Below are 12,784 nucleotides of genomic sequence, written 5' to 3' on the forward strand. Positions count from 1 at the left end.
GTACAGACAGCGACCAAGAGCACATGACAGAAATATATAGAAACATTACTCTCCAGACTGGGTGCCACAGATCTGATTAAAAACAATTTCCAAGTGCACTTATACATATTACATTCTATGAAGGACGCTCTCTTTTGCACAATGCAAGTACTACTGTGTCACTAGTAAACCTGAGAGACCGAGATCATACCCAATATAATCAGGCATAGCAATAAGGTTCATTAATCTCTGTATGCACAAAAATAACCCATTTGGAGACAATTTGACCAGAAAAATAGGTTCAAAGTATTTTTCAATTAATACATAAAGAATATGTTTATTTGAATTCAGATACCTTCTGACACCACACGGCATGCTGTGTTAAATTGTACCCATAGGGGCTCATTTTCAAAGCACTTAGACTTACAAAGTTCCATAGGTTACTATGCAGTTCATTTTCGAAAAACACCCAAAAACTGTCATAAAGCAGCATTTGGATGTTTTCCTTCTCAAACATTAATTCTGCAGATGTTTACCTATGCAATTAGTCTGCAATGCGTTCAAATCACAAGGGGGCATGTTGGGGACATTTCGGGGGTGGGATGAGGGCGGGCTTAGGGAATTCCTAACACTTGGCCATAATAGAACAAAACGAAAACATCTAGGGTGAAAATCTAAACACTTTGGTGTAAACCTGTTTTTAGAATGAATAAGGCATAAAAAGGTGCCCTAAATCAGTATTTCCCAAGTCCAGTCCTGGAGTACCCTTTTCCCAGTCACGTTTTCAGGATATCCACAATGAATATGCATGAAAGAAATGTGCATACACTGCCTCTATTATATGCACATTTCTTTCATGCATATTCATTGTGGATATCCTGAAAACCTGACTGGCAAAGGTTCTCCAGGATCGGGCTTGGGAAACACTGCCCTAAATGACCACTGGAGGGAATCAGGGATAACCCCTTTACCCGCCCCCCCAAGTGGCTACTGACCCCCTCCTACCCCCAAAAATGTAAACAAAAATAGTACCAGCTTCTATGACATCCTCAGATGTTATAGCCAGGGCTATCAGAGCAGCACGCAGGTCCATGGAGTAGTCTAGTGGTCAGTGCAGTGTAGACAGGTGGATCCAGGCCCCTTACCTGTTACACTTGTGGTTGAAACTGTGAGCCCTCCAGAACTCACCAGAAACCCATGGGCTATTGTAGTAGTGTTCAGTTGGGGGTGGTGGGTTTTGGAGGGCTCAGACGGAGCAACGGTGAGATGTGTACCTGAGAGCATTTATATGAAGTCCATAGCAGTGCCCCCTAGGGTGTTCCATTGCTCTCTTGGGATGTCTGAGGGATCAGTCTACTAAAAATACTGGCCCCTCCTACATCCTAATGGCTTAATTTTCTACATTTTTAACTTGTACATTTTTTTTAATGGCCTGAAAAGATAAATGCACAGAGCACAAAAACTTGTTACAAATGGTACTTTCGAAAAAAAAAAAAAAAGATAGACCTATTGCAGTTTCGAAAATGATCATGTTTGTAAGTCTCAGTGCTTTGAAAATGAGCCCCTTAGCGCGAAACGTCCAATGTTCGACTTGGACGTCATATCGAAAATGCCACTCTACATAACTTTGTAAGTTTAAGTGCTCTGAAAATAGACCTCACTGTGTTCTAATGAACTGGGAGATCCACAGAATTATTTTTAGAATATCCCAACAGAAGTCCTTTTCCTAGCATTCAATACCCAAAAACCCTGTTTCAGGGTAGCAAAGTACTGAAATAGAGACAGCAATACATACATGCTAGAAACCAAAGGATGCCTCCTGTTCTGGGCATTAATGTTCCACCCGAGGAAAATTTGCTTCTGGAACATCTTGCAGTGTATTTCCCGACAGCTGGAAATAAAAAGCAAGCTCGCTATAAGTGAAATATTACACGAACCTTGACAGGACCAGAAAACTAGACTGGAAAACTCTTGCAAAGAGGAGGGAAAATGGAACGAACACAAGCTTTTCCTGAGACTAGTCTAAAACTTATTATTATTATATTAGATAAAATGCCCCCTCAAAAATGACAAGATTTCAGAACTTTGGGAGGGAGGGAGGGAGACCCTGAAACCGGGAGGGAGGGATGGAGAGGCCCCTGGCACACTCTCTCTCTCACACACACACACTCGCACCCAGTCTCACTTTCTCTGTTACAGACACACACTCGCACATTCACTCTCTCACAGAGTCACTCTCAAACATACATACTCCAAGGAAAACCTTGCTAGCGCCCATTTCATTTGTTTCAGAAATTGGCCCTTTTTTACTAGTATTAGATAAAATGCCCCCTCAAAAATGACAAGATTTCAGAACTTAAATATTTCATGGCATACATGAGCAGATTTAGGGGCCCTTTTACTAAGCCGCTTAAGCGTCTATGCATGCCCAATGCGCGCCAATTCCGAGTTATCACCTGGCTACCGCATGGCTCTTGCGGTAATTTCATTTTTGGCGCTCATCCGCTACATGCGTCCAAAAATGTTTTTTATTTTCTGGTGCGTGCCAGCTACACATGCCAAATGGTGTTTGACGAGCATAGGTCATTACCACCGGGTTACCATGTAAGACTTTACTGCTAGGTCAATGACTGGGCGGTAAGGTCTCAGACCCAAAATGGACATGCAGCAATTTTCATTTTGCCACACGTCCATTTTCGGCATAAATTTTAAAAAGGCCTTTTTTGCAGGTGAACTGAAAAATGATTCTTTGCGCGGCCGAAACAAGCATCTACAGTACCGCAGGCCATTTTTCAGCGCACCTTAGTAAAAGGACCCCTTAGGAATTAAATAACAGCTTTGCAAATACACGACATGAGTGGACACGGTAGCAAATTAAATATCACCTTTGCAAATTCAAATGTCCTTTTTTGTGGAAACAACCATTTTTATTTAACATATTTGTCCAGCATGTAGGTTTCCCGCACCCTGAGGCCACTTTTAGCGTGGCTGTAAATTGGCCACATTTTCCATTTCCTCAATTAATGGCCACATGGCCACTAGTGTGGGAGCCCTTACTGACACCTATTTTCCAGGCGGTAAGGAGTCCTGCATTAACCACGTACTACTCAGCATGCGGTGATGTAGCTGCGCTAACCGATTAGCCTGTTTAGTGCTTGGGAAACGTGTGCAGATCCGAAAACTACTCTGGGATGTCTGAGCACACCACACAGTAGTGGATTTTAACCTGTGGTAAGCACTCATTAGTGCTTGCCGCAGCTTAGTAAAAGGGCCCTGAATGATTTTATTGAGTGCAACATATAATCAATAGGTAGCAACATAAAAATGTATTTGTAATAATGCTGATAGTATCTGATTTAAATTTAAAAAGTTGCTTTCTGTAGTTTACTGAGGGGCCCTTTTATGAAAGGGTTACCATGCGGCAACCCGGAACTACCGCCAGCCCAACATGGCCTCCAGGATAGGAGCCAACTTTTCAAAATTATTGGGGGTGCTAAGCCAATGAAAATAACCCCCCCATGGACACATACAAAGAATTTTCTCAATATTGGGGGTGCTCAAGTACCCACAGCACCCACAGAGTCGGCTCCAATGGCCTCCAGCAGTAGTTCCGCCTTGAGCGCTCACCATTTCTGGTGTGCCTAAAAATATTTTTGCTATTTTTACCATAGTGCTAACCCTGGAGTAGTCTAGTTACCACGGGAGCCCTTACTGCCACCTCAAGGCAGTAAGTGCTTCTCGCCGAGTGGCCACACAGTAAGAGTATTCTTACCTCATGGCCATTTTATTTTAGGGACATGCGATAAAAAGGGCGCTGGCATGCGGGAAAAACACCCTCGCCACTACCGCAGGGCCCTTTTTACCGCAGCTTGGTAAAAGAACCCTTGGATGTTCAGATTTAAAATGTTGGTGTAACACAGGAATATACAATTGATGTGTATAGCAAGCAGCATTTAATTTTCTTCTTTTCCTAACCTTCTGAAGGTTTTTTTTTAATGCTATAGTCTGCTGTGACCTCTCACGTGCTTGACAAACATTTAAGAAAATATGACACGTCATGCTGGGTCAGACCTAAGGTGCAACAAGCTCCACATCCTGTCTCCAAAGTGGCTAGTCTGGGTCATTAGGAAGTGCCCAGCTGACCCCAAAGAGTAGACCCATTTCTTGTTGCTCACCCCTAGGGATAAACAGTGGCTTTCCCAAGTCTTTCTGGTAGGGATGTGCATTTATTAGCACACCTTTATAAAGTCAGTGCATGCAAAATTGATTTAATGTGCATTAACCTACAAATCGATGCCTGTTAAAACTTTCTAAAACATGTTAAATTGTTTGTATTCTCTATAAATATGTAGATAGGAACTACCAAGGATAACTCTAATCATATACAACTTATAATAATCCTCTTCAAATATGTGTACACCACCTTCTTAATTGGTTTAAATTGGCTTTAAATAGTTTTATCAGTTTTTTCAATTTTTCTCCATTTCCTCAATTTCTTCAAAAAAAATGGAGGAAAAAAGCCTGACTGATTCCTTATTGGCTACAAAGCCATATAATTCTGGGAGTTCATGAAGTCATCATTGGCTAAAAAACCATTTATTCATATACATGTATGCACAATTAAGTAACCTCTTTACTTAGGGGTCCTTTTACTAAAGTACACTGAAAAATGGCCTGCGGTAGTGTAGATGCGTGTTTTGGCCGCGTGCAGAATTATTTTTTAGCACACCTACAAAAAATGCCTTTTTTTTGCCAAAAATGGACGTGCGGCAAAATGAAAATTGCCATGCATCCATTTTGGGACTGAGACCTTACTGCAAGCCATTGACCTAGTGGTAAGGTCTCACGCGGTAATGGTCTATGAGCATCAAATGCCACTTGACGCGTGTAGCTGCCGCACACCAGAAAATAAAAAATATTTTTCAGATGCGTGTAGTGGACGGGTGCCAAAATTGAAATTACTGCAAGGGCCATGTGGTAACTGGGCAGTAACTCCAATTTGGCATGTGTTGGGTAGGCTTAGTAAAAGGGCTCCCTTCAGCTTTTTATTTATTTAGATTTGCTCACACCTTTTTCAGTAGTAGCTCAAGGTGAGTTACATTCAGGTACTCTGGTATTTCTTTGTCCCAGGAGGGCTCACAATCTAAGTTTATACCTGAGGCAATGGAGAGTTAAGTGACTTGCCCAAGCTCACAAGGAGCAGCAGTGGGATCTGAACCAGCCACCTCTGCATTGAAAGACTGGTGCTCTAACCACTAGGCCATTCCTCCTTTTAAAGATGCATCAACCCTTAACATATCATCAAAATCTCTCTTTTCCAGGCCGTGGCCATTTTTGAATTGAAGAAATTGAGGAAAATGGAGAAAAATTGAAAAACTGATAAAACTATTTAAAGTCAATTTAAACCAATTAAAAGGTGGTGTACAATATTGGAGAGGATTTAAATGTTTGTATTAATATGAAAGAGTGAAAATAACCAAAAAGAATGATCAAAAATATAAGGTAAAAAGGGTAAATATACTGGAAAATGTACAGAACATTTTTTGCCGCTTGCCCTTCCCTACTATTTCACTAATAATTGTTTATAGACTTTTCTTCTAGGAAATTATCCAAACCTCTTTAAGCCCAACAATGATAGGTGTTTGAACACAATCCCAATGGCAATACATTCCAACACTTGTTCACTGGGTGACAAAATATTGTACTTTTACCAATTTGTTTTAATACTGCTACCTATTTTAGTATTTTTTGAAAGAAACTGTAAATATTTGCTATATTGGAGCCCTGGGTGGAGGAGTCCAGCATGGAAAAAGTCATGAGTCCATCTCACACATGAGAGTACCCGATTCATGGAATCTCAGTGTGGGTGGAGCTGATAATTATTATATAAGGGAGGACAATATTGTAAGATTTGTCCTTGGTAGCCTGTGCTTAAGAATTATATACCCCCGCCAAATAACCTGGTGAAAAGAGAGAGGGTACCTGCTGAGCCAGCCCTGATAGAACAGCAGGATCAGGGTCATTGCTGTTAATCTCCTTAGCCAACAGAGAAGCCGAACTGCAGACTGATATTGCGGAGTCTCGCTGCAAACTAGGCTTAAGGGTAGGATACTGTCTGCCCACGGTTGATTTCTTTCAGGGTAGACCTCTGAAAGGCTGGGACGGTAATGCTGTATCCAAATCTCTGATGGTAGTGGTGTTACATTGGAAAAAACTGACTGTGAGGTGTTATCTAGCTACAGGTCAGGCTTAAGGGGTTTTGCTCACATGCATAACCCGAGAAGGAAAAGTTATTGCCCTTGTGACTTTGTGAGATCAAGCCTGTGATGCCATCATAACTGTATGCTGAGTTCTAATTTGTTAAATAAAGTTCAGTTGATTTTCTTGACTCTCCTGACTAGGGTGTGGTTCCTGTTTTGATTTGGAGGGAACCTAAAGTCAGCAGTGCACACCCAGTCTCCTGAACCCCAAGGTCAGCTCTCACAAAGATAACCAAACCTGGCTAAGTGAGAGGAGCGGGTTACATAACCATTCCAACCCAGTCAAGATTATATAAACTCTTATCACATCCTCTCTCAGTCATCTTTTCTCCAAGGTGAAGAGCCCTAACTTGTTCAGCCTTTCTTCATAATAGAATGTTCCATTCCCTTTATCATTCTTGTTGCCCTTCTCTGCATCTTTTCTAGATTCTCTAAATTTGTTTTGAGATGGGGTGGCCAGAACTTACACAGCATTCAAAGTGCGGTTGCACCATAAATGTGTACAGACATTTGGAGACGGCTAACTTGAAGATGGCAGTTGGAGTAGTTAGGATTACTCTGTATTAGTCGGTAAACTGGGTTGTTTGATTTGTGTATATTTTATTGGCATTTATTGTTTTATCTTTCAAATCAACTCAAGTTTTATGAGGGGGCATTTGATAAGTCTAAATAAATACATAAAAAGAATACATACATTTTCTGTTTCATTTTCCATTCTTGTACAAATCATTTCTATAATTCTATTTGCTTTTGACCAAGGCTATGCACTGAGCTGAGGATTTCAGGGTATTTTCCACAATAACTTCAAGATTCTTTGCCTAAGTCATAATTCCTAGTATGGAATCCAGCTTTGAGTTCCTATAGGTTAGGATTATTTGTACCTATAAACATCACTTTGCACTTGTCCACCTTAAATGTAATTTGACCATTTAGACATTCAGGGGGTCTTTCACAAAGCGGCAATAAGCCCACCACGGACTTACTGCATACTAAATCTGAACTACCGGTAGTTCCAGGTCGAGCACACACCATTTTCGGTGCTCCAGAAACTTTTTTTTTCTAGCGTGTTGCCTGGTTACTGCCAGGTTACTGCGGGAGGCCCTTACAGCCACCTGAATAGGTGTCAGTAAGTGCTCCCCACCGCATGGTCATGTGGTAAGAGTTATCCTACTGTGTGACCATTTTTGGGAGTGGCATTTTACCAGCTGCGGTAAAAAGGGCCCCTGCCGCTACCACAGGGCTCTTTTGCCTGCAGCTTAGTAAAAGAACCCCTCATTTTTCCAGTCTAGTATGGTCCTTTGGTTCCTCATAGTCTCCTTGTGTTTTAAATACTTTGAATTTGAACAATTCACTCATTGCTCCCTTTCCCAGACTGTTAATCAGTAAGTTAAACAACACTGATCCTAGTACAGATCTTGAGGCATTCCACTTTTTTGCCATTTTTTTTAAATTAAAAAACTAACCATTTTGTACAACTCCTTGCTTCCTATCTTTTAATTAGTTACTAATCCACAGTAAGATATCACCTCTTATCCTATTACTTTTAATTTCCTGAAGAGTCTCCAACAAGGAACTTTATCAATTATCAACCAGTATCCACAAACCTATTCATGCCTTCAAAGAATTTGTGCTGGCTCTTCCCCTGTAAGACATGTTTATCCAAAAGACAGCACTTTTATTCCTAATAGCTTCTACTATTTTACTTAGCACTGGTCTATATTTAGGAGTCCGTGGAGGAAAGGAGAATCAGGGATGATATGATACAGACATTCAAATATTTGAAAGGTATTAATCCATTAACAAAACTTTTCCAGAGATGGGAAGGTGGTAGAACCAGAAGACATGAATTGAGTTTGAAGGGCGGCAGACACAGGAATAATGTCAGGAAGTATTTTTTCACTGAGAGGGTGGTGGATACTTGGAATGCCCTACCACGGCAGGGGTGGAGATGAAAACTGCAACAGAATTCAAAAACGTGTGGGATAAACATGTAGGAATCCTGTTTAGAAGGAATTGATCCCAAGAAGCATAGCGGAGACTAGGTGGCAATACTGGTAATTGGGAAGCAAAGCCAGTATGGGGCGGACTTCTACGGTCTGTGCCTTGATCATTGCTAGATAGATTTGGATGGGCTGGAATGGAACTTATCAAGGTCTTTGATAACTTCAAAAGGTTTTGAACAAGGACAGTGCCAGACAGACTTCTACTGTCTATGCCCTGAAAATAGCATGAACAAATCAAGTTCAGGCATACATATGTTGTATTTCCTCATACTTTATGTAATGTGTTTATCTCTTTCGGCAAACTTGATGGACTGTACAGGTCTTTATCTGCCATCATCTACTATGTTATAGGGGCTCATTTTCAAAGCACTTAGATTTACAAAGCTCCATAGGTTGCTATGTAACTTTGTAAGTCTAAGTGCTTTGAAAATATGCCTCTATATTATATTTACTATAGAGGATACTGCATCTGTCTGTGGGGCTAGAGCCTGACCCAGCCCAACAATGGCAGACCAGATAGTCTCCAGAGTTATATTCTCTGGATTCTTAATGGATGAGAAAATCTGACCTGTATTCGAGGAAGCCAGACCAGCTGTTTGATTCAATGAAGAATGTGAGGAACCAAATGCCAAAGTAGCAAGCCCAGAGTCTCCTTCCTTCCAACCGCACCTGAAACAGCTGCAGCTTCTGGAGGCGCGGGTTCACCGGCCCATTCCTTTTGAACAGTCTGCTCTACACTTTACTCCTCGACCAGACAGATTGAGAACAATATCAGTACTGAGCTGAACAGGAGCCACACCTGCAGGCAATGAAGTTATGGCTGTGGAGGGGGTGTTCGGCGATCTAGGCTGAAGGTGACGTCCATGACCATGGAGTCTTCCGGTCCACTTGTCTCTAAAGAGGCTCCAAGTGGTTGCAGTTCCCTGGATTGACTTCGGGCTTCTCTGGGTTGCAAAAAAACGATTGATAGATCTAGACACGGAAGTAGCTGGGTCCTCCGAGAGAAAGTACCAACCCCCCCCCCCCCCCCCCCCCCCCCCCCCCCCATTTTTTCTTACCCTTAGCAGAAAATTAAAGGTAAGGAGACACCAGAATCAGTGTTCCTGCTGACATCTTAACTCCACCCCCTGCTTAAGTCATTTTTAAAAATATCCTTACGCACCCCTTGTGTAAACTTACTAGCATAAGTGCCAGCAGGGTTCCTAAGCATTATTCTGTAATGGTGTGCCCAAGAAGGTTTAATTGCAAGGAGATGGCATCATGTGACAAGGATGAAGCTGTCTCTACCCAAAGGGTTTAAATGCTCCCCTACGATACAGCTGCCATCTTGATACACTCAAAATGCATTACTATATATGGCGGCAAGCTCCACTTACCGGCTTCAAGCCAGATAATGGGCTAAGCATGCTCCCGCCATCTCCTGTCAATTAAACCTCATTGGGTGTGCCTTATATACATAGCGTATAAATGCAAGGTATGTGTATACGTGGATGGGACATGGGTGGAGCTCCCAATTATGTGCACCTTTATGGCCGTTGCATAAGTGTTACGTGTGCCAATACCGGGTTACATTAGTATTCTATAATAGAACCTGGGCACCCCAGCTGCCATTATAAAACAGACTCTTACCGCGTAGCCTCAGACTGGCTAAATGGATGTGCCCAGTTGTAGAATTGCTGATTTACACATGTAAAAGGCCTCAAAATAACACCTCATGTATAAAAGTACATGCTGTGCAAATAGGAGTGTACTTGCACACAACTTTAGACTGGGTGCACTTAGGAGAGGACTACAGGCACACCCCTGGACTCTATACAGGTCTGCCAAATTTGAGTGCCCAAAATTGAGTGCAGATCGCGGATTGGCACCCAAAATAATTAGTGAATGGGCTTCAATGATTTAAGTACTGGATCTAACAAGCACTTAAGCATTAATTATGATTTGGGCACTGACCTGGCTATGCACTATTCTGTAACAATGAGTGCTTAAATTGGATCAAACAGAGGTCTTCAGGATAGAGAGAGATCCCGAGAGCAGAGATCTCCTGAAGGGAGGCTCCAAGGGAAGGAACCCTCCCTAAAGTGTGCCTGGGCTACAGCACCTGTGGGAGAGAGTCCCAGAGGAGAGTGGCCCTAGCTCAGATGTTTGCACCCTGTAGAAGCCCAGGGAGTTCATGAAAGAGGAACTGAAGACTGCAAAAGGTAAAAGAGTGCCTTTATTTATCTGTGAAGACCAAGATCCTGAGTGTCCTAATTGGAGCCAGGACTGGATTTATCAATAGCTGGAACTGTATTGAAGAAGCTAGAAGTGTTAAGAGAGAAGGGAGTAATGGTGATTGTTGTCAAGGAGAAAGTGAGCCTGTGAGAAGAGCAGACTGTCTTGCTTTAATTATTTTTCCACCAATAAAGTTTTCTTTTGACTGTTATATTGAACTCTGCCTGTGAGGTTTCCATGCCTGTCTGTCAATCATGTTATTGCAAGGCCCCTTTAATTGTTAGGCATCTAGACTTTTAAATTTAAAACAAAGAAAAAGCCTACAGCAACCTGCATCAATTGGACCATCCAAGGATATCAGAACCAGAAACTATAAAGTTCATACCTACAATCCGTGAGTTAAGGTTTTATTTTAACTACATAACTATTTCTAAAATTCTGAATCTATTAGATTCCTTAAACCAAAGCCAACCATCACCCCCCTCTGCATTGCTTCCAAAGAAAATTCACATAGAAGTGCTAAGAACAGCCATTTATTTCTCTATTGCTGGAAGCCTTTGATCTTTGACTCTCTTTGCTTGTGAAATAAGCTGGATTTACAACTGAAAAACCTCCAGAGATCTGCATCAATTGAAACAAAGGACGCCAGGATCGAAAATGCTAACTGAAATCACCACTACAACTTGTGAGTTAGGCCCAGATGCACAAAGGTCCCATTAAGAATCCGTCTGTATTTCCGAATCGGTAAAAATTTACCAATTCGGAAACACAGAGGGATTCACAAAGATAATCGCATTCAAATGAGCTGCTTGTTGCTTTTGCGACCTAGCTCATTTGCATGCGATATGGGGGAAGCCAGTCGGTGAGCTGAGCATGCGCAGAACAATCGCTATGCGTGACTGCTCCGCGCATGCTACAGATGGCTCTCATACATGCAGACAAGCTGTGTGTATGAAAGCAGTAGATGTAGCCTTTTTTATTTTGGATGGACAGACCTGTGTTGGGGCTCCCTGCTTCCCCGCTGCTGGGAAAAAGTGGGAAAAGCCTAGAATATGCTTTCTGCTGCTCTCAGCTCTCATTTTCTGTGAGGAATCAGCATCAGGGCTTAGTTCCACCCCAGCAGTTCCTGCTGCTTCCTTCTATTGGCCGGCTGATATCCTAGAACACCCATCTCCCTGAAGATGGACACTCATTGGCTGGCTGCTGTCCCAACTCCTCCTCCTTGCAGGGCTTCCATGATGACATCACTCTAGAGCTGTGAGCTGATTGGATCCGAACTTCCTGGTGTCCCCCTCCAGTGGTGAGTGAGTGGGATATCCCAGGCTTACACTGTCCAATTGGTTTAGCCCCTCTCTGTTGTGCTTCTAACATGGGGGATGCTGTTTCCCAACAGACGCTGTTTGATGGACCCTTGTCTTCCTTGCATTTTTGGTAAGTCACCATTACTTTTATGCTTTACATTTTGGTACTCCCCCCTTCCCCCCATTTCTTGCAGTAAAATGTAATTTGAAAAGGAAGCATGGTACGGCTTTCATACACGTAAAGAATCTGCGTGTAACCCGGTGTACTATTTTTGTGTGCTCCATCTTCCCTCCATCTTCTCCTACTTGTGACAATGAAGAACCGACAGCTCCAGACCTCCCAATAAAATTTCCACAGTACAGGTAAAGACTGCTTTTGTGCATGGGGTTGGAAATTGCTGTGCATTGCCTTGCAAGAACATTATTATAGTAATTAGCTCCATTATAATAGCTTTACATTCTGTTTTTGCTAGCTGCTACCATGACAGGAAAATGGCTCAGAGAACCCTTTTGAGCATGTCTCGTTTTACTACTTGCTTGCTAAACCGGCTAGAATTAGTTTAAAAACCACGTTGCTGGCTCGTTAGGTTTAGTGCATCTGGCTCTGAATGTTAATATCCATACTATCTCTAAAGCTCTGTTATCTTGCTGAAGCTTCGTCAACATTAAAACTTCTAAATACTGTCACAGGAGTGAAACACATCCATCTGATTCATGTCTTTAATGAACCGAAGTGCCTGTTAAATATTAGATACTGGACTTTAGAAACCAAATTACCAAGCATTTCCCCTGGCTACATCCTAAAGTATGGTTAAGGTCAATGACGCCTCTTTGTCTTACAAATACCTGAACTGCTCAGATCATCTCCTCCTCCCCTCTCCATTGCCTGCAGTAATTCTAAGCCTGCATTTTGAATATGTGGAGGGGCATAATCGAAAGGGACGCCCAAGTTTTGTTGAGGATGTCCTTGCAAAACGTCCCGATGGAGGGGCAGGGAAACCCGTATTATCGAAACAAGATGGACGTC

At 42.2% G+C, this 12,784-nt stretch overlaps 1 protein-coding gene across 2 annotated transcripts in view; it reads right to left on the minus strand.

The window, feature by feature from the left end:
* The window catches only part of CDKL2 (cyclin dependent kinase like 2), a 166,868-nt gene that overhangs the window by 11,098 nt on the left and 142,986 nt on the right, over nucleotides 1–12,784 (minus strand). Inside the window, exon 13 of one of the 2 annotated variants that reach the window (XM_030190654.1) lies at nucleotides 1,775–1,870. The exons of the other annotated variant lie outside the window; for it this stretch is intronic. Within the exon in view, the coding sequence (XP_030046514.1) occupies nucleotides 1,811–1,870 (60 nt within the window). The 3' untranslated portion in view covers nucleotides 1,775–1,810. The remainder of the gene's footprint in view (nucleotides 1–1,774; nucleotides 1,871–12,784) is intronic. 2 annotated transcript variants of the gene reach the window in all.

This window comes from Microcaecilia unicolor, chromosome 2, assembly GCF_901765095.1.
Source record: "Microcaecilia unicolor chromosome 2, aMicUni1.1, whole genome shotgun sequence".
Lineage (NCBI taxonomy): Eukaryota > Metazoa > Chordata > Amphibia > Gymnophiona > Siphonopidae > Microcaecilia > Microcaecilia unicolor.